The 22278-nt window shown below is 38.8% G+C and overlaps 1 protein-coding gene across 5 annotated transcripts in view; it reads right to left on the bottom strand.

Annotated features, from left to right (window-relative positions):
* The window catches only part of TRAPPC9 (trafficking protein particle complex subunit 9), a 495602-nt gene that overhangs the window by 463802 nt on the left and 9522 nt on the right, over positions 1-22278 (bottom strand). For 3 of the 5 annotated variants that reach the window (XM_061447664.1, XM_061447665.1, XM_061447668.1), the window contains 7 exons: positions 18759-18904; positions 17162-17290; positions 13101-13127; positions 11604-11725; positions 8538-8663; positions 5488-5704; positions 2442-2585 (listed from right to left, as the gene is read on the bottom strand). In XM_061447664.1, coding sequence (XP_061303648.1) covers positions 2442-2585; positions 5488-5704; positions 8538-8663; positions 11604-11725; positions 13101-13127; positions 17162-17290; positions 18759-18904 — 911 coding nt within the window. The remainder of the gene's footprint in view (positions 1-2441; positions 2586-5487; positions 5705-8537; positions 8664-11603; positions 11726-13100; positions 13128-17161; positions 17291-18758; positions 18905-22278) is intronic. The other 2 variants (XM_061447669.1, XM_061447666.1) reach the window with 1 other exon arrangement.

Here is a 22278-nt window from a genome sequence, read left to right as displayed (position 1 = left end):
GATCTTTCACATAACTACTACATTTCACCTTCTAAACTCCTGCTTGAAGAAGAAATCAATTTTTTCTCTTTTCTGAAGTCTCATTATCTCAGCATCAACTGAACTAGTAAATAAAGAGAATTAGATTCACAAACCAGAATGAATGCTCTTTTTCCTGTGTCCAGAGGCAGCTAATCCTGAAGACAAACAGGGCTAGAAGATTAAGTTCCAATGCCAAATGTTTTAAGCTGAAAGTTACCAGGTAGAGTTTTCACTTCTATTCGCTCTGGTTTTAATGATGATCTCCAAACTACCTGATCCTTAAATACAAGTGTAGGATTTGACATATATTATCAATCACAGGCTTTAAAATACGCTTATTTGATTCAAGAAAAAACACATTCAGGTGAAAACTTAAGTTTTAAAAGACTGAGTTTTCCTCTCCCTAGGAACTAGTAACTTGGCAAACTTTCTGTGCAGCACAGAAAATTAATGAGATCTTAGCATTCCTGAACACCAATGCTACTGTATTACTTCAGTTTCCTAATTCAACCTTTAATTGGTTAAGAAAACCTGAAGGTTTCAGTCATGTTATTATCAGAGACGAATACTAATTACAACACTTTCTAAACGTTCATATTATAAGGGAAACTGTCCACAAACTTAAAACAGTAGCATAAACCTTAGCATTCAAATCATCTTGCTTTTGTCCTTTTATCACAAGCCAAGGTTGAAGGAGTTTTGTTGGTTCGTTTTTCCCTAATATTCTGACATCTTAGAAAGACCTATAAATTTTAAGTCATTTTCTATGCTAAACAGACCCTTGCATAACATCACACAATACCAATCTCATAAATACATTTCTGGCACTGTCATCCACACTCCAACTAGTTTGGAACACCACTAACCGTGTCTGAGCAACATGCCATCAATAAAAGGCTTCAAACACAACACTGAGTTCTATTTTGGATGTCTTCAGGGGAGAAAGATAAAAAGATTCAGCTACTTTCCAAACACGCTTGAGAACATCTAGTTTGATTTTTCAAAGACACTAAATACCCCTGTTACCATAGATTACTCAGGCGTATAATGTCTGAAGACAAGAAACACAAAAAATGCCTCACTTTAGGATTTCAAACTTTATTAGGATTAGGATCACCAGATGTAAACGAGCACAGCAAAGGAGCTTAAAACCTTGTCTTCAGCAAGCTTTCCATATATCCATCAACTAAGCTTCATTAAAAGCCCTGGTATATCCAAGGACCTTTTGACTGCAAGTAAGATCTACAGACAGAAAGATAATTTATAACAGTTTCAGTTCCTCTCAGCTCCTCTCCTTCCTCCACCACTGATTTGTGCCACTAAACAGAGGGAATTAATCGGCAGCCAAAAGCTCAGAAGCAAACTTCTTTGCTGCAGGAGTCAATTTGGCCATAACTAAGGAGAAAAGGGAAAAGAAACTACAACGTTTTTCTCCCATCCTCTTTATCATAAAACAAGGGAATACTGAAAAATTTAAACTTTTTACATTGCTTACTGTGAATCAAAAGCAACTTTTAAAACCCCTTTCATCACTAGTTCAACCACTTTATCCTGGGTGATGAACAAACCTGCTTGACTTAGCTTTTATTACATTTCTTAGGCAGAATATTTCACCTTTTGCTTTTCCAGCTGACTCTGTAAATGCTGCATGGTTCTCCCCCACAAAGGGGTCCTCAAACACACCATTACCACTTCTAAAAAAATCATCCAGACACATTTATTCCATTGCATCCACTGACAAATCTAACAAATTCCACTGAAATTTATTGCTGGATTAAAAAATACCTTTTGAAAGAAACCATCAAAATTTAAGCCTATTGCCCATGTTAAACACAGTTTAATTCAATTCCATCACGTACAGATTTTACAAGGTCATTGTCTCAAACACAGAGACAAGGACTGTGCCTACTCACTTAGATGAATTCTGATTCCACACAATCAATGTTTCCTCAGAAAACATATTTCGTCAGAAAACTCATGGTAGATTTAGTCTGAGCTACCATACTCTTCTCTTCTGCATTTACTTTTCAACCTCAGCTCCACTCAATCTCTTCATTAAAAGCACTTATGAAAGCTGGTAGCATTTTTAAATAATACTTCTTTTTTTAACCCATGCATAAATTAAGCCCTGTGATCATAGTCTTAATTCTTACAGAGGAAACAGAGCATTAGGCTTGAGGGAGTCAATCTACAGATGGAAAATATTACAGGAATTTTTATTTTAGATACTACACATCAAGGTCAGAACAGTCATATTTAAAGGAATTGAATACCATCAATAAGCTACCTCCAGCACATACAGAATTCCATCACTTCTGTGCTCTCCATTTCTTCTCAAATTAAGTATGTTTCAAATCAAAGGCAAATTGTTTGACTGTAAGCAGAAGAAAGTACCAACATCTTACTTTTAAAAAACATACCTTGATCAGAAAGAAAATCCAGCATGGTCTGGAGAAGGAAAGACAGATGCCTGACACACAGAGCAGGGTTGCCCATTCTTCTGGAAGCATATACTAGTTCATGAAGCAAACGCATCTGCACTGCAGCCCATCCTCTGTGAGTTCCTATAAAGAAAGCAGCCATTGAATACTTTAAAAAGAAATCATCATAGATGAAAATCATCATAAAGTTATGTTTCCTTTATATATCAAGCAATAATTTAATGGTACTTTTAAGAATCACCCAGTGGAATCAATAATTACAAAATCCAATTTTTGTACTTAAGATTAGGATCTTTGCATTTGCTTGAGTATTTAAATGTGAAAGCAATTTTTGTTGTATATGCTTGTCTATACTAAATATATGCCTGTCTATACTAAATTTATCCTTAGAAACCAGAAAATGAAGTTACATTTTCCATGAAGTAAAAACAAAATGATACACAAAACCTTTAATCTGCCTTATTTTTTAAATTCTCTGAACAAGAAATTCACATGAGATTTACACTCATCAAATCATTTGCGTTGGAAGGGAACTTAAAGCTCATCCAGTTCCAACCCCTGCCACGGGCAGGGACACCTTCCACTAGAGCAGCTTGCTCCAAGCCCCTGTGTCCAACCTGGCCTTGAACACTGCCAGGGATGGGGCAGCCACAGCTTCTCTGGGCAACCTGTGCCAGTGCCTCACTACACATAGTTTCATACAAAAACTTACTTTTTATCCAAATCAAGTACTTCTTAAGTCTCTTTAAATATCAAGCAAAAGGTATTTTCTCTAAGTTCTCTCCTGGCCATTAAAAGTCAATTAGAAACAATAAAACTGCAGGACATGAAGCACATTTGTTCATTTTCAGTCTTTAAAAACTAAGTTTCAGACTATAAATTATCTCATATTTGCAAAGTATCTACAGTAACAATAAAAAGATAATAATGTAAGTTTTCTTTCAAAACAGTAATACACAGTACTCTTCATCAAACTTAACATGCTTTTAGTAGTAAGCAAGAGCAGTAATTTCTAAGTAACAGCTATTCCAAGATGTGCAATACTTCATAAACTTCTACAGAGCCTTCTTTCTAGTATCACCCTTCAGCATTCAGCAAACTTTTCAGCCATATTTACTGCAACCAAACCTTTAGAGTTAAGATTCTGCACATAAGTCTTGTTACTTTGCATGTGTGAAATGTCGTTCTTATCAAGTAGTTCTTAGACTTTACAGTGACCTTTCTTTATATCACTGAAACAGCCATTTTAGGGGTAAAAATCAGATAAAGCACTTCAGTGCAACATAAAAGCAAGTTAAATATGGAAGATAAACACCAATCATGTCGTCACTTATTGCAGAACTTCTACAACCTGTTCTGCCAACACAGTCTCACCCCAGTCTTCTCCTTTTCCCTCATAGGCCACAGCATAACTGGGTTGGAAGGGACCTTAAAGATCATCTAGTTCCAACCCCTGTTTGTGACTGGGGCCCATGTTATTTGTTCCTCTAAGGTGTACAGATGTCCTGTCCCAGAGGGTGTGCTTACTCTGGACTGGGGAAGCAGGAGGTGGTTCAGGGTAAGCTGTATCCAGGCACAATTCCAGCACATCCCCTCTTCCTAGATCCTTTGTATCTTTTTGTCTAGTCCAGTTGGCATTTTCTGCCTCCTCTCACAAATCATTTCTTTCAGTGACTGCTAAAATCACATCACTTTTAAAAATAACTAACTATCCACACACACAGTGGGCTGTCCACATGCATGTTTTGTCAGTGGAGCTAAGAGAGCTTGGAAGGTATCACCTAGTGGCTAGTCAGATGGGTTTTTCCATGTCCTTCCTTAACTGAATTGACTGGATAGCTCCATTATTTCAATGGCTAAGTGACCTAGCACACACAGAAACAACTGCACTGACAACTGAACTTCCAACATTAAACTGGAATCTCAGAAACAGTCAATGCACTCTCACAAAAGGGAGAGGAATATCCCAGCTGCTGTTCATTCATATTTAAACCAGTTCAGAGGTTTTATGCTGGTGAACTCCACCTCTTTTCCACCAGTACATGCACAGTCCATTGCTTGCTGCTCCTTTCCTGCAGCAGTAACATTTAGTGAATGGTCCACAACAATTCCACTATGTAAAAGAATGCAAGTTTTGGGGCAACAAAGGTTTACTCAAAAGGAGCTCCCAAGCAGCATTGTATATTACAACCAAGAAAACTTTTTGAATTATTACTTTATATACAGCTTTGGATAACATTGATAAGATTGTTGAAATATACCTTATCTAAATGGGGAAGGAAACAGCACTTAAATTGCAGAAAGTGAACACAGCATTTAACAGCTACAGGAATTGGCATGTGTTCTTATGGACTATTTTTTCCATTGGTTTTTTAATAGATGCAACAAAATAGTAATTCAAAGGGTATCTAGCCTCTAAAAACTGTTGAAGTGGCTTAACCAAATGCTAGGCTTACAGATAACATCACTCTGATCTAATCTGTGGGAAAATGTGATGTATTTGACTCTACAGATAGGGTCAAATATATATAGATGTATAATTACATTATACATATGTGTGTCTATATATATATACATTAAAAAAAATGTGTAAAAGACTCTTTCTTTCTTTCATTATAAGATCAAACAGCATCAAATACCAGAAGAAATACAATTGTGGATGCAGAAGTTGAAGGAGCTTCATGGAAAAAAAATAGTTGAAAATAAAGTCTGGCCTTTTTTGTACTGTATAGTCAAAAACAAAGACATTTTGAAAAAGAGTAGAAATGAAGCTCTCATAAATAACACAATTATTTGCTGCAAACAGAGGAATACAGCAATATATTCATTTAAATCATTAAAACTTTAAGTCTTTGAAAGCAACACTATGAAAAAGTGATGGTACAGCGTTAAAGAACTGCTATTTGCTGCAGCCAGTTTTGGGTAGGTAAATGACATTAGCTTCATTTGATATCTCTCAAGGAAATCAGTTCCAGAAAGCCAGTTGGGTGAAGTCCTCTGCTAGTACTTTCTCAGAGACACTTACCTTTGCTGAAATCTTTAGGATCCAATGATAAGCTATAGCCAGGGAGGGTTTCCAAAAGCAGTTTGTAGCAGGCCCTCCAGCCAGGCTCTGGGATGCTGGGGGCTGCACACTGCATCGCTGCTATGCGCTTGAAGAAAGCAGACTTGCGGTGGAAGCCGATCCGCTCGTACAGCTCAGACAAAATGCTGTAGCGCTGGATTTTTTCTTCTTCTGAAAGCTGAAATGTAAAGGGAAAAAGAGAAAAGGACTGGCTTCAAGCAATATTTTAAAGCATATATCTGAATTTAAACAAAAAATAGCAGCAGGGGGAAAAAATGTAGTAGAGACTTCTCCAACACTAAGAAGGCCAGGGAATTTGCATATAGTCAGTCACAACAGCTTTTACTGACAGGAGAACTTAAGCTTGGTTCAAGTTCAGCAGCTAACAAAAGCAGCAAAGACTGAGCTCTTTACCAAATTTATTTCTCAGTAGTACTAAGGAGTAAATAGAACAGTCACTAACAGCTCCATATTTCATGGAAGATGTTTAACATGATCACAGAATCACAGAGTGGTTTGGGTTAAAGGGACCTTAAAGCTCATCCAGTTCCAACTCACCTGCCATAGGCAGGGACACCTTCCACTAGAGCAGGGTGCTCCAAGCCCCTGTGTCCAACCTGGCCTTGAACAGTGCCAGGAATGGGGCAGCCACAGCTTCTCTGGGCACCCTGTGCCAGTGCCTCAACACCCTCACAGGGAAGAATTTCACCTAAGAGCTCATCTCAATCTCCTCTCTGGCAGGTTAAAGCCATTCCCCCTCGTCCTGTCCCTACAGCCCTTGTAAAAAGTTCCTCTCCAGCTCTCTTGTAGAATGAAAAAAAAAAAAAAAAAATCATTTCCAAACTCTACTGATTTACGAAGTTAAATATTTTCATCCCTGTAAGACTGAATCTAATTATTACTCTTGAAATCTCAGGCTATGAAAGTAAGAAAAATACTAACTCAAGTAGTAGATAGATACTACTATCTATCTTACCTGTCTCTGATCTTGTAAGCCACAAAATTTTCATTCCATGATATGCAGACTGCCAACCAGTGAGGAAGAATTTACTGAAAGCCCCATTAGGCTTAAAGTTGAAACAAACTTGGCAAGGAACTACCACCATGTGCTTCTTTAGCTTAACAATATATTGCCACACGTCTCAAGTAACCACTGTTTTCCCCTCTGGTTTGAATTACTATCTTGCTTTGAAACTAGACGGCCAAGAAGAAACTGCTGCAAAACTCTGGAAGCTACCAACTACTTCAAGCCTACTTTCCACTAACAATATCAAGTTCTGGTGATGAACCGATGCTGACACCTAGCGCACAATACCCGGCATGCACAACCAAAAGCAATATAAGATACTTTAAATGACTCTAACACGTTTTGCAAAGGCGTTTAAAATGACAAACTTCATGCAAAAATAGCACTAAAGGACAGAAACAGCATTTCTGCAACTCATTCTTCAAACCTGAAGATATCAATCAGTGGATTCTGTGCATTTTACTTCAGATACTTAAAACACTCAAAAGCAAAAGATGATGCCACATTGGTTTAATTTTACAGAAATAATTAGGTCTTATAAATGAAGCTTGAAAACATCTTTTAGTCACTTAAATCCTAATATAATTACCAAAAAATAGTCTGTTTTCAAAAGTCACTTCTAGACATAAGGATAGGAGAGACCTCAAAGCAGCCTTACTTTCCACAGAAGGCATAATGATCTTATCTAGTAGTTCAGATCTTAGTACTTCAGCATATAAAGAGACATAGGCAGATAAGACTTGTAAATCATTATAGAAAGTTCCAGACAATCTTTGAAGCTGAAGTTCCTGTTTCCCTCAGAACTGAAACCTCAGGATGAGGTCCAGTGCAAAAATACCGCCCATCCATACAAAAGACCAATCCCTATAACAAAAGTTGTAAAAAGGCAATTACACCAAGCTGAAAACTGCCATGAATCAATGCAGCTGGAAAGAACACAAGGCACAAAAGTAAACTACAGAACAACTTTGTAACAGTTTATTAGAATCCCCAAAAGCTGTTATTCAGAAAGAACATGAAGTACCAGATCAACATTACCTGCTCCAGCAGGAAGAAAGCTGCTCCAGCCTCCATTCCTCCACCTGATGCACCAACCTCACCACTCAGTTTGGTATCATCATCAATCCTATCATGCAGATATTCTGAAGGTGTTGAACAGCATGGGGCCCTCTATCAAACCCTCAAGGACCCCACCTGTGACAAGCTACCAGCCCAAGTAAAAACCTTTCATCAGGACCCTCTGAGAGGGGCTGGTTAGCCAACTTCCTATCCATTTGCAGACCACGCATCCACTCTGTATTTTGCCAGTTTGTTCAGGAGAAAGCTATAGAAAACTGTCAAACACTCTGCTGCACTAACTCCCTAAATTCCAACTGAACTACGACAAAATACAGAGAATCACAGAATCAGAGACCGGTCTGTGTTGGAAGGGACCTTAAAGCTCTTCCAGTTCCAGCCCCCTGCCACAGGCAGGGTCACCTTCCACGAGAGCAGGTTGCTCCAAGTGCCATCCAACCTGGCCTTGAACACTGACAGGGATGGGGCAGCCACAGCTTCTCTGGGCAACCTGTGACAAGATTATTCATTCTCATCATTCCTAAAATCACTTTGCAACAGTGATCATTTCTGATTTGCTCACAGTTTCACTGAAGAAGATGCCAAAAAAAAAAAAAAAAAATCCATTGCAGATCTGTCCCAAGCAGCTATTTTTCTGTAGTAAAACATCACAGCAGAACAACAATTGGATTTTTTTTCTTCACAAGGGAGAAAAACCAATAGTCTTTAATCTGAAACTAAGTCCTCATGTTTTTAGATGAACTCTGAATACCTTTTAAACCAGACTCGCATATGTGAAAATCCTTAGAAGTCCTAGTGACAACGAAGGTAGCGATACAGAAAATGAAGTTTCCTGAATCTAAGTAACTTTCACACCTCAGCATAATCTCTCAGACAAGAAAAGAATAAATGGATTTTCCACACTGACCTGACGAAGGTTGATATAAACTGCATTCTGAAGAAACTCAGAGGCTTCCATGCTCCTTTTCTGTATTGCAAGGACTCTCACTGCCTTCACACAGGCTTCCAGTTCAATCACCCCAGCATTCTTGTACTTGAAGAGGGGGAAAATTAAAATTATATTGAAGTATTTCACCTGCTAGATTTGATAAGTATTTCTGCTCAACACATAAATCAGCTGTCACATCTTCCAAACCCAGCTATTCCTTAATGCCAGTGACTATGCTGTTAAATTATCACCATATATCCAACTGAAAATTAAGGTGTCATCTAAAATGTTATTATGCAAAACAGTGGCTTTCAGTCATTTCATTCACTTTCCTTATTTTGAGGCACAACTTCAGACTGAGAGTTCAGATGAGGAGAAAATTTGGGAATATCAGGATCATTTTGGGTAATATCATATATATGTGGGTGTGGGTGAGGTGTCTGCAACTTACCTTCCAGTGTAAGAGTAAGCAAAAGGGTCAGTTTGACAATAATTCATCATCACCTGAAACTGTTCTATCATGCTAAATGAGGAATTAATCTTACCTTTTCTACTTACTATGAAATACTTTATACAGGACAGGATGCTGTAGCCCACAACTTTAATTTTACTGCATCCATTTTCTCTTTAGCTAAAACATTCTCATCGCTGACAAGTGAATTACAAACCATTCTAAGTTTTCTAGTATCTATTTACAAACTATTTTGTGTAAATGACTGTTTCAGTTATCCAGCTTGCTTAAGAAAGGCAGAAGACAAAGTAGATGTGCATTGATCTGTCCGAGCTTGGCAACAAACAGAGGCAGTTTTCTAGACAATATGATCAAGTTATTTCCTCAAACAATGCCAATATTGGATATTTCGGTCAGCCCATCTCCTGCTGAAGTTAAACACTGTTTGAGTACTTATCATGTCTGAAATCTAATGGAGGAAATAAAGCTCACAACAAAATGCAAGAGTTACTTCACCAAAGTACTTATGTATTCCTCTCATAGAATCAGCTAGGTTGGAAAAGGCCTTTAAGATCATCAAGCCCAACCTCTACCCCAGGACTGCCAAGACCACCACTAAACAGTGTCACTGAGGGCTTCGTCCACATGGGTTTTGAACACTCCCAAGGACTTCTACCACTGCCCTGGGCAGCCTGTTCCAATGCCTGACCACTGTCTCACTGAAGATATTTTCACTAATATCCAATCTAAACCTCCCCTGGTGCAGCTTGAAGCTATTTCCTCTTGTCCTATCACTTCTTACTTGGGAAAAGAGACTGACCCCACCTCACTACAACCTCCTGTCAGGTTGTTATAGAGAGTGATATGGTCCCCCTGAGCCTTCTCCAGCCTAACCCCCCCCAGGTCCCTCAGCCCTTCCCCATCACACTTGTGCTCCAGGCCTTGCACCAGCTCTGCTGCCCTTCTCTGACCCCGCTCCAGCACCTCAATGTCCCTCTTGTAGTGAGGGGCTCAGAACTGAAAACAGGATTCGAGGTGCGGCCACACCAGTGGGACGTATCAGGGGGATGACCACTGCCCTGGTTCTGCTGCCACACTGGTCCTGACAAAAGAGCCAGGATGCTGTTGGCCTTCTTGGCTGCCTGGGCACAAGCTGCTCATGCTCAGCAGCCCCCATGTCCTTTTTCACAAGCAGCTTTCCACACTCTTCCCCATGCCTCTCATGTATTTACATCAGCAAAAACCAAACCATTGGAGATTGAATCCATTTTAGAAAATGCTACTAAAGTTTCTTAAAGTGGTAACAAAAAATACATAGAAGGTGCTGATTCCTCAGCATTAGAACTAGGAGTTATTCTACCTGTAAGTCTTGAATAGACAACAGCTAACTACGATTGTCCTGAACAGTTACAGATCAGTCCCAAGACAAAGATCTTTGTTACCTGCAAGTGAAGCTGTTAAGAAACGCAGTTATTACTTGCTGAGAGCAGAATGTATGTTATTACAGTAAAAATATAAATATCCTGCCCCAATTTTATATGTCTAAAGCAATCTCATTCTTTCTAGGTGAGCAACTTACCCTTAAGGTAACAAAAACCTGAATGCATACTTGAGAATTACTGTTATATGGATGGACTCAATTATGTGAAACCATCCCCAAAGCTATCACCTTTCATTGCTCCTGATCATAAATTAACTCACACATATAATTTATTCCTTTGGATAGTCTTCCTTCAACACAGACATGGATACATCAGGTCGTATTTACATAGCCTAGTCTAAAAGTACTTTCAATATCACACAGAGAGATACCTGAAATTAAACAGTGATTAAAGCATAAATAACTACACTTCAATACAATTAAACTTATCTTTACTGTTGATTAGGATACTGAGCTACTATTGTCACAGTATAATTTCTTCCTCTTGTTATGAATGCAAACATTAAGCTACCTTATCACCTTTTATATTATGTGCTGAGCATTTGCACAAAGATCTAAAGAAATGCTCCAGTAGAGCTGAGAACTGTTTAATTTTTCTAAATCCTGTTTTAAAACTGTTTGTCCTTCACCTTTCCTCCATGACCCCTTAACTTCTCCATATGCTCTATATCCAAGCCTCCCTGAACAAGCCCCTAAAATCATATCCATCATCAGCAACGTCTTCATAAACTCCTGAATTCCCCAGAGAACCCTCCAGCAGGGACAGTAAATAAGCATTGTTTACACAATACATAAAAGCATCACTGGAGTTGATGATGTATGTATTAAGGACCATAAACATGTTATCAAACCTCCAAGTATCCAATACTTATGATCAGAGTGCTTTAAAAATACAGAACAATTAATTCAAAACCTCCAAGTACTAGAAGACACAGTAAACAGCAGCACATTGCTGTTGGTTTTGACCTAAGATCTGGCATTCCCAGACTCTAAACCAAACACTTAATTCAACAGTATAAATTATTCTTGTTTCTTCCATTATCATAAGGTTTACAAACTTTACTGCATGTGCTTCAGAAGAAGCTCTGAAAACCACAGCAATTCATTATTTACAAGAATTCCACTGAACTTTCTCAAAATGAAGTAGGATTACCTTGCCATAGTAAGAGATGGCTTCTTTATATTTATCTATGATGTCTTCAGGACTAAGGCAATTCTTGGCACGTCCTATCTCAGCACTGGTATCTGCATTAATACCATTTGAAGTCAGTGCACCTGGAACAGAACAGGGTAAGAAATGAGCAGAAGGACTTTAAGGAAACACGACATAGCTAAGAAGAAAACAAGGATATGCTGTAGGTTTGACCAAAGCAAACACAAATACTTGTCCTACATAGAAAGAAATCATGCCCCACCTAGAAAACACTAGTTCTGTTTTACTGTGCTACAGAGTACACATGAAAAATCGATTCAATCATAAAGCAGCAAACAGGAAATAACCTTTCACTTAGTAAAAACAAAACATATTCATCATCTTTTGCACTTATCTGAACATTTGGACTCTGCATAAAATATCAGATTGCTAAAGCTAGATTACTGCATGAACATGTGATTTTAATCTTTAATTATTCCTTGTTCTATTTAAAAACTGTATTTTTAAAGCACACCTAAAAAACAAAAAGTGTATTTTTTAATGAACTGGTTATTAGAACAGTGACCTCCTCCAATCATTTAAAACATACTTTTCTTCCTTATGGCCTATCACAGAAAACCTAGTGTTGTGTTGTAACAAAGGCCCCCAAAACTGAGCCTTCCATGTTTAAAAGGAAGCTCAGCAAGAAATTGCTTTTCTTATATGAGAAAGAAGGTGAGAGACAGAAAGAGTCTTTACATACATAAGGGGTAAGAATCTGAAGTAGAAGCCAAGGAAATCTGGGGTATTACAAAGACCATGAACGTTTTATGTCTAGAATTTAATTTTACTGCAGAGTTAACATTATAACGTTGAAAATGTAAACCCAAGGTTTAGCAAGGACCTGTAGCTTTTTAAATGCTCATCTGTGGGATTATATGGTAATTTATTTTTCCAAAAGGTTCCCCTATTGAGATGGAATCTTTGTGTTTCAGAACTGTTCTCACTCTCAGTGGACAGAGAGTTAAAGTATCTGTTAAACACACTTTCTACTCCGTGTATATATTCAGAAACACATTATGCTCAAATGCTGAAACAACTATTTTATATCTTCATCAACCTACAAAGAATCCCACCAAGCACATCTGTAGATTAAACCTTAGGGTTTTCATGGAAGTTAAAAGTAAACTCTTCATTATTGATGACTGAGAGCCTCATAGCACTACTGGACTACATGGGACCATTTAGGTTTGTTGGTTTAAAAAGTGTATATCCTCCCTACTCATGAGAAGAAACAATCTTGGTTAAAATTTACAGGGACGCAATCATGGAACTACATCATTTATTTTGTGCCAGTTACCCTTCAGGCTCTTTGCTTCCTCAAAATTTATAGCCAAAACCTGAAACATCAGGAATCAGTCCTAGTTTTGGCCAATGGCAGTAACTGTCTATACAAATGCAAAACATATGCAAATAATGAAAGAAAATACTTTGGAAACATGCATGAAAATAATGTACCTGGATCAATGAGAACTTCTTGTGCCCCTAAAAGGAGGAACAAAAATGATTTTGTTTTCAGCCTTAAATATAGCCAACACAACAAGCTTGAACAAAATGATAAGATTTATCAGGATCATCATTGCTCTTTTGCAGGACTACCATTTATATTTCAAGAAGTCATCACATGTTAAGTCTCATTTTGTTAAAAAATGAATGTAAAAATCCCATAAACTTGCAATGAATTCTAAAACACATCAAGAGCTGAAGAATTTTCAGTGCGTAAGTTAAAGCCATATCCTTTTTCTTTCTTCTTGGTTTAGGTGGCAAGTTTCCATCACAATCCACTTACTGTAGTCTAACATCAGCTCCTATAGCACTTAAATCTCCTTGTGGGAGCTCATTTAATCTACACAATACACATGAATAACATTTCCAAGCAACTGTATCCCTTTCAATTGCCATTAATTTCACTCCACCAAATTTTCTGAATAATTGAGTCATGCCAACCCAAAGAGCCAGGATATTCACATAAAATAGTTGCCAGGAGTATTGCAAGTAGGGTTATCAGCTATATAACACCTTGTTGCCCTAAACTTTGATTAAACGTGGGAGTAAAATGTTAAAAGCATTTAAAAGCCATTGCTTTCTGAGTGAGGCAGGATCCCCCCTCAGTTGATTTGCTCAGACCTCAGGCTGGTGAAGTAGAGATTTAGAGCTAGATCAGTAAGATATTCCAACACTTCACTCAGGTGTACTACTTCTGCCTGGAGAAAGAGGAAGGTCAGGTGACAAAATTAAAAGCTTAGCACTTCAAGCAAATAAAACACAACAGAGAAACTCAAAACTGCTAGTAAGGGACACACAAAGCAATCTAAACTCAGGTTATTCAACGCAAAAATCACACAGCCAACTGAATACGGCCAGGTTCTGGGCCAACAGGAACTAAGCAACTCAAAATCATCTTTCACACAGAAAGCTACAGACAGGAATCCATCCCTTCAAGGGGATACAGCCTAAAGCTCTCCCCCTAACAAACAGAAGGGTTTACGAATATGACAAGTCCTTGATTAAAGATCTGAAAAATCAAAGTTCCCTTTTCATGGAATCACAGAATGGTTTATGTTGGAAGGGACCTTAAAGCTCATCCAGTTCCAACCCCATTGCCATGGGCAGGGACACCTTCCACTAGAGCAGCTTGCTCCAAGCCCCATCCAACCTGGCCTTGGCACCCTGTGCCAGCGACACAGCACCCTCACAGGGAAGAACTTCTACCTAAGGTCCCATCTCAATCTCCCCTCTGGTAGGTTAAAGCCATTCCCCTTGTCCTGTCCCTACAGGTCTTTGTCCAAAGTCCCTCTCTCCAGGTTTCTTGTAGCCCCTTTAGGCACTGGAGCTGCTCTAAGGTCTCCCCAGAGTCTTCTCTTCTCCAGACTGAACAAGCCTGGATCTCTCAGACTCTCTCATAGGAGAGGTTCTCCAGCCCTTGGGGCATCTTCACTGTGTCCTCTGGACTCCTCCAACAGGTCCATGTCATGTCTTTTCATAATCAATCAGCTAAACACTGTAGCTTGCTCATGGCAATGACCACGGAAGAAACTTGCCCTTGGAGCAGGCAAGATTCCATGCCTCATTCCGTCAGACAAGTACTTTAAACACTAGGTTATCAACCAACTCTCTTCTGAATGAACTAGTCCTATCCAAAATGTTTCAGAAAAAGCTGAAGGATACACTAATAAACCCTTTAATGCTGTCCTCTTAAGTTTGTGCTCTGTATCATACAAACAGAGATGATATTAATGCTTCTCTTTCCCAAGATGTTTCTATATAAAGCAGACACCACCACGCTTTTTCAGCAGCCAGGTCCTGCGCAATAGCCTCAACATGCCAAATGGCGGAAATCACAGGAGATTCAAGAGAAAGATGTTTCTCTTGACTGGGTCTGGGAACAAAAACAGTACCAAGAAACCCCGTCCTGTCAAGGCTGAAGTACAGGCACAAGAAGAGGTGCAGTTCCAGGCACATCAGGAAGCAATAAAGGTAACTCTCACATCTATAATGCCTCAAAAGTGGGCACGAATTGAATGTCAGTTCCAAGTGCAGTTTTTCTTGATTTGCAAAGAATTTGGAAACCCCTTGTGTTTCTGGCCTTATCCTACAGAAAGGATACATTGGAATTTGTTCCCCAGATTAAATCCTGTCCCCAAATATTAATTATAATAACGTGGATTATAAACAAAGGTGCAGTTTGAAAAGATTTTAAATGAAAGGCACTGCAGAGTCAAAAAAAAGGTATTGAAAAGAAACTTTCAGAAATCCTTGTAGGAAAAAAGAAACCACACCAATAGCTGTTTGGCTAGATAGAGCTCAGCAGTTCAGGTCCGAAAACATCAAGAGATCGTAAGCAGAGGTAGGGAACAATATCTACTAAAGTAACATTTTCATCTGGAAGCGATGACAAAACCCTGTAACCCGCTTTTCTTCACACAAAAATCCTCTGAAAATCTTGTCATGTGAAACTAAGTATGACAAAACTAACAAGTTTGCAAACAGGACTTGGAATTACAAGATAATTTATATAGAGGAGCAGCAATAATATACCCAGAACATATTTTGCTCAATTATTTTAATAGCTATGACTTAGTTATTACCTTCTTTAGAAACAAGGAATACCTATTACAAACAGATCGCAACATCTACTGTTAAATACTCATTGAAAAGTGGATGAAGTTCAGTAACTGTGAAAATTATACTGTAACAGACAACATAAAATGCCCTCATAGGTAATGGGACCATAAGTACAGATTTTAATGTAACTTATTATATGAAAAACTAGTATTCTCCCCTGAAATAAGGTAATTTTATTATATCAACTACCTGGTGTCAACATACACAGTTTGCAATAAAGGTAATACAAAGCAAGTGTTTACTAGGTTAACTAGATTATGACTTAGACATGAATAAAGATGAGTGGTTGTTTTCCTTTGATGGAAGGATTCATTCTGATCACATTACACACAAAAAGGACTTAATGCCAGCACTTAAATCCAGCTTCTGGTTGTTTCAGTACTGCATAAGAACCTGAGTATATACATAGCAGCAGCTATGTTAGGACACAGGCCCATAATAAATAAAACCTTTTTCATTCACTACCCTACACAGCCTCTCCTGGAACCCCAGAAACTTCCAGGAGCATTAACACTGTGTGGCAAGTGTTACATTATGTGATTAAAGGCTCTTTGCCACAAACACAAAGGAGCAGAGGAACAGTGACAAGCAGCTGAATGCCAAGAACCTAGAGACCCAACAGAGCTGCCCAGGGTGAAACCCATCAAGATCAGTTAACATGACCATTCTCTGAATCACTTTACAGACTCGGGAGGGGGGGGTTGGTTACTACCTACAGGGATATGGGGCTTACTATAGGGAAAGAACATCTTGGATGGTACAAGATTTCTTATGGGAAATGGCATACAATATTCCAGGTGCAGGTGAACAGCAGAGTTAATGGTATTTTTTCTCTGTGTTACTCTCCTAGTGATTTCTAAAATACTTTAAGCAGACCATTTCTCAAAGAATGTCTATCACATCAATGTTAATCCTTGTATTAGTTATTCAATCTGAGAGCTTAGAAAAAGCATGCTAAGCCTTAAAAGTTATGTTAGTTTATCGGTATTAACTAAATCTATTTATTAAATATTGACTTTAGAATAGCGAAACACCTCTGAATAAATGTACCTAACTTCTTGTGATGTGGCAGAGCTGCACATATTCCCTACTTTATGAAAGCTGTTGGCATCTCCTCCAGCAAAATTCCAACTAATGCAGCCACTACTAACAATCAGATGAAGAGATCAAAACCTTTGCAACTCTATGCAAAGTACAAGTTGACATTAAGACCAAAACAGTAAAGTCATTGATGTAATAATCTTTAAAAGAAATACATACTTCCCTTCCCACCTTCCCACCCCCTTCCTCCATCCTGCCATTGGTGTAGTTTACACAGTTAGGACTCACTCAGGGAGGAAACTTCCAGATGTTCAGTGGTGGCAAACAGAGTAAAACCAAAATCCCATCCTTACCTGGCCTGTGCCTGTTGCCTGCCTCAGCAGAAAGAGAACCTCCTTGTGCCCTGCGAGATCCAACTTTACCTCCAGTACCACCCGGATAATGGTAAATGACTGATGCTGAGCATAACCCCTCAAGAGCAGCTGTAAAGAAAAAGACAACAGATTAGAAGAGAAGCAGCAAAGTATTATGTAGTAAAGTCTGTTTACACAAACATGAAGTACACTTCAAATTGGAGACCTCTGGAGACAAACATCATGGAAAAGCCTGAGATACTCAATGTCCTTTTTGTCTCTGTTTTCACTGGCAAGGTCTACCATCAGACCTCCCCAAACAGAATCTGTACTAGCCACAATAGAGGAAGACAAACATACAAAACGCTTAATCCAAATGGACACAAACCCACAAAACCACAGAAGAGGTGCAGTGATTGGACTAGGGCTAACACAAGTTGACACAAAAAATTCTGCTTTAATGCAGTAAAATTTGTGTTTTGTTGTTGGGTTTTTTCAAACTAAGAGCAGCAAAAAGTTAGAACAGGCTGCTCAGAGACTGCAGAACTTCCACCCTTAAATACACCTCAATCTCAACTGGACAGGTCCCTGAGCACCCTGATTTAAATGGATGTGATATGAGCAGGAGACGAGACTTGGGGACCACCAGAAGCCACTTCCAACCCAAATTATTCTATGAGTCTCTAAGTATAATTTGGTTGTCCAACAGATGGGCCTTAAGATATTTTCAAGCTCTGCACAAGGTGTCCTTTCCTGACTGAAGAATCCCGAGCCATTAACTTTTTGGAAAAGTAAAAGGAAGTAAGTGGAAGGTCAGAAGGTGTTACAGTTTTCATAATATGTAACCTATGGAGCTAAATGTAACATTATAATGTAATAAATAATTTAAATTTATAAATATTAATATTATGATTGATAGTAATCACTATTATTACTTATTCATAATTAGATAATTATAATCAAATGTAAGATAAATATGCAACCTTAGGAAGCTAAATGGATTTTCAAGTAGAATGAGAGAGCTAAAAGCAGAACTGGAGACAGCAATTGTCCTAAAAGGGTATGAATTTGAGAAGCAGAAATTGTGCTCAAAGATCACTTGTACATCCAATAAACAGAAAAAAGCAGGAATGAGAAAAGGAAAGGATAAAGGAAAAGGCAGGAAAAAAGTGAAGGCTAGGACCTAGTGTGAATGGAAGGAACATATGCCAGTGGAAGTCAAATACTTGTGACCTTGGTAGATGTAAAGCAGAAATCGTTTCCCAACAGTCCATAATATATATCCACAGGAAAGATTTTTAAGACATCTGTACAATCCACTGAAAAAAAAACATACTTTCCAAAGAATCATTTTTCTTTTTCAAAGTACACACTTCACTACAGTGACACATTTTATGTTACAGGTTCTCTCAAACACATTCCTTTTTGACTTCTTACTCGCTTTTATTTCAACTTCATTCTTAATCACACCTGATATTCAGATGTTGGTCACTAAAATCGTCCCTACTTTATACAACAGAGAAGGAAAGTTAGAGAAGACAGTTTGATATAGTCAGGTTTAGCAACTCTTTGAATCACCATCATCACTTGATCCTACCTCCAAGCCACAGAAAGTCATTCACAGAGCGTAGAAGTTCCACCGCCATGTGATAATGGACCAAGGAATCTTGTAACATTCCAGCTTGTAAACACAGGTCACCAACGTGTTTCCGCATCCTGCCCTGGCAGCGCTTCTTATAGTGCCTGCAAAATAAAAGACATCATTTACAGTTAGTTACAGGAAATGCTCATTTCAGGCATTAAACACTTAAAGTCAATTTTCTTTCCTCCTTAATAGTAGATCAACATTTATTTACTGTCTCTGAGCAAATTCTAACCAGCATAATATGCAAAACACCCAATAATTTGGGGATATATTGAAAAAAAAAAATCATGTATCATGTATTTTGGCTACACAGCATTTACACAGATAGTCAAAAGTAAAAGCCTGCATTTCAGAGCACTTTAATGACTTTGTCACAAATGAAATAAAACAATCATAGAATATCCCATTTGGAAGGGACCTCAGAAGTTCCTCTGGTCCAACTTTTCATGGGAAGGGGAGCCTAGATCAGATTGTTTAGCACCCTGTCCAGTTATATCTTGAAAACCTCCAAACCAAGGTTCTCCTAGTCCTCAATGGGTATTTTTGGCTGCCTTTCCATAGTTGGCATGCTTCTTTTTTGCTTTTAAACATACCCAAAAGCTCATTGCTAAGCCAGGGCAATCTCTTGTCCTGCCTTTCCCCTAGTAGGGAATGGACAGTTTTGGTGCATCCAAGAGGCTGCTCTTGAATAACTCAGCACTCACAAGCTCCTTTGCCCTCCATAGATGCTTCCCATGGAATCCCTCGCATCTGGGCTCTAGGCATATACTTGTTGGCTCTTCTAAAATCCAGGGTCTTTGTGCTGCTACTGGTCTTCAGTGTGCTCAGTAGGATTTTAAACCACACAACGCTGCTGTCACTGTATCCAAGGCTACCATTGGAACCTATGCTGCCAAGCAAATCTTCTTGGTTTGTGAGCAGTAACCTAGCACTGCTCCTAGGCGGCAGGTCCAGCACCTACAGCAGGAAGCATCCCAGGAAACTGATGGACAACTTGTACACCACTGTGTTGCTTCCCAAGAAATGTCAGTGTAATTGAAGTCACCCATGAGAAGCAGGTTCCACTGGCCCACGTCTTCCTTAAGCAGCTGAAGGTTTCATCAGCCCTGTCTTCCAGTCATGAGTATTCCCACAACATTTCTGTAGTTCCTGACATCATAACTCTCAGGCTGTGCATAGAGCACCAGTTCCTCCTTTTTGTTGTCCGTATTACTTGGCTGAACCAAGGAATCTTGCCTTTGAAGAGGGTTGGAGAGCATTCCTAACTACTCTCACAGCTGCACTCATCCACCCTGTTCCTTATGAATATGCAGGTGTCCCACAATTTTGGATACTACCTTCCTAAGTTCATTAATTAAAGCAGTATTGGCGAAGTCAGCCTATCTGCTAGAGAAGATTTTCCTGCATGGATAGGTGGATCCTGTCTATCCCAGATAGGTTGTATTTGTTGAAGGACTCGCCATGATCACAGAAACCAAAGCCCTAATGACACCACCAGCCATGAAGCCAGGTATTGATCTTCAAGATGGATTGACTTCCATCTGGCTGTCTGACAAGACAAAGCAGAAAATCACTTGCATCCATGACTCTTTCACTTGTGCCCTGCTTATCTCCACTGGTGGGACCTGCCCAGAAACCCCCTCAGACACTCACTGGGGACTTCACAGGCCTCTCACTCCTCTCACCATGCAGCAACTGCTACTGCTGCTAGCACCAGCTTCTCACTGTTTGTAGAGTTGCTTATTTTTGTAGAGAAATACTGTGGTTTTAGAAACGTCATGGTCCTGAAACAATCGTAGAAGACCACGTTGGAAGGGACCTCAAGGATCATCTGGTCCAACCTTTCTAGGCAAAGCAAAACCTAGACTAGACGTCCCAGCACCATGTCCAGCCTAATCTTAAAAGTTTCCAACACTGGGGAGTTCGCCATTTCCCTGGAGAGAGTATTCCAATGGCTGATTGTTCTCCTTGTGAAACAATGAGAAACGTGAAACAAGTATGTTTTTCTTCTGAAAGGATGACCAGTGAAAGACCACTATCACTTCAGGGAAGAACTGGCAGGGTTTCTCTTGCTCCTCCTTTTCTTACATATTAAAATAAATGGTGAAGTTCTTCCCTTTCCCAAACAAAACTAATAGCCAAGGCCAATGAAGTCCTACTGAATATATTAGACACTTTGGTACAACTGAAAATGTGACTTGGGCACAAATCCATGTGATAAATGCACTAACCTATTTACTTTTTGGGGTTTAGTAAGCTGCATTTAAAAAAACATTAACAGATGTGAAGTACACCATGCTAGACATTCAAAGCACCTCATGGCTTAAGTCCCAGTTCAGAACAATGCTACTTTCCATCAGCAATTCTCCTGTTCACCCTCTTGCAAAAGCATTCCCTAGCAAGAATATCCTTGCTTTGTGTTATAGACTTGTTTTCTTAGTGAAAAATTAAGCACCAACTTAGATATTTTATTCATCTATACACATTACTCCAATAGTATATCCTTTTCCTGAACAATGTCTTCTAAGTATATATACAGGCTTACAGTTTTATTGCCCAAACTTCGTACCAAGGGATTTTTGTTCTTTTGCTGGTTTAAACTAAACTAGAAGTTACCTGAGAGTTAAATTTTAATTAAAAGAATTGCTGAAGATGCCATTTTTTATTATACACCTGAAGCATCTCCAAAGAATCTGGTTAAAAGGGGTTACAAAAAATACAAAGAACCATCTTGGACTGACTGTCACAGTTCCACATTTTTAGCTTTTAGAGCACTACATCTACTAAATTTTAGTAGATATAGTGATATTGTTTCAATTCAACTAAGTTCAAGAGAATATCTTTTACAAAATTACCTAGCATATTTGAACCTAACAACTTCAAAACAGTGTAACATCCATTCTCCAGACGCTGAACCCTACAGCCCTAGAGCAAGGCTTGACTACAAGATGAAATACCATAATTACGGAATGAAATGGGGTTTGGGGTGGTGGGTTTTTTTCCCCACAAAGAACCTCCCAGAGGACCCCAGAGATGAATTAAAGTGAAGCTAAAATAACCTCTTCTAACACATGTGAACAGACTGCCTTCATGAAGTTCGTAATGGGAGGGGAATAAAAAGAAGACAGAACCACAGAAAGTGTATGGGTAGGAATAAGCATATTAAATTATTTCCTTTAAATTTTAAGGCAGAAAGCCTGGGAGAAATGGTAATAATAAAAGCAATTACATGTTACTGGTTTGTTTGCTTTTGAGATTCTTGGGTTGGGTTTTTTACACTAGAGGGAAGCAGCAATTCCAAAGGATAACCACTGCATTCAGCCACCAAATGCGTCATTCCTTGCAGTTGGTTTGAAAAAGAACAGCTCAAGATGAAGAGAAAGTAAATGATCTATATGGACGGAGGACCTTTAAAAAGAGAAGATACAGGGAAGCACATACAATGCCCTTGTAAAACTTAAATAGAAAAGCA

Source organism: Pezoporus flaviventris, unplaced genomic scaffold, assembly GCF_033815535.1.
Source record: "Pezoporus flaviventris isolate CSIRO_AGI_PZ_B2104156 unplaced genomic scaffold, CSIRO_AGI_Pfla_v1 ptg000007l, whole genome shotgun sequence".
In the NCBI taxonomy this organism is placed as follows: domain Eukaryota; kingdom Metazoa; phylum Chordata; class Aves; order Psittaciformes; family Psittacidae; genus Pezoporus; species Pezoporus flaviventris.
Note: the sequence above shows the minus strand (reverse complement) of the source record. Positions and strands in the feature narration are given on the sequence as shown.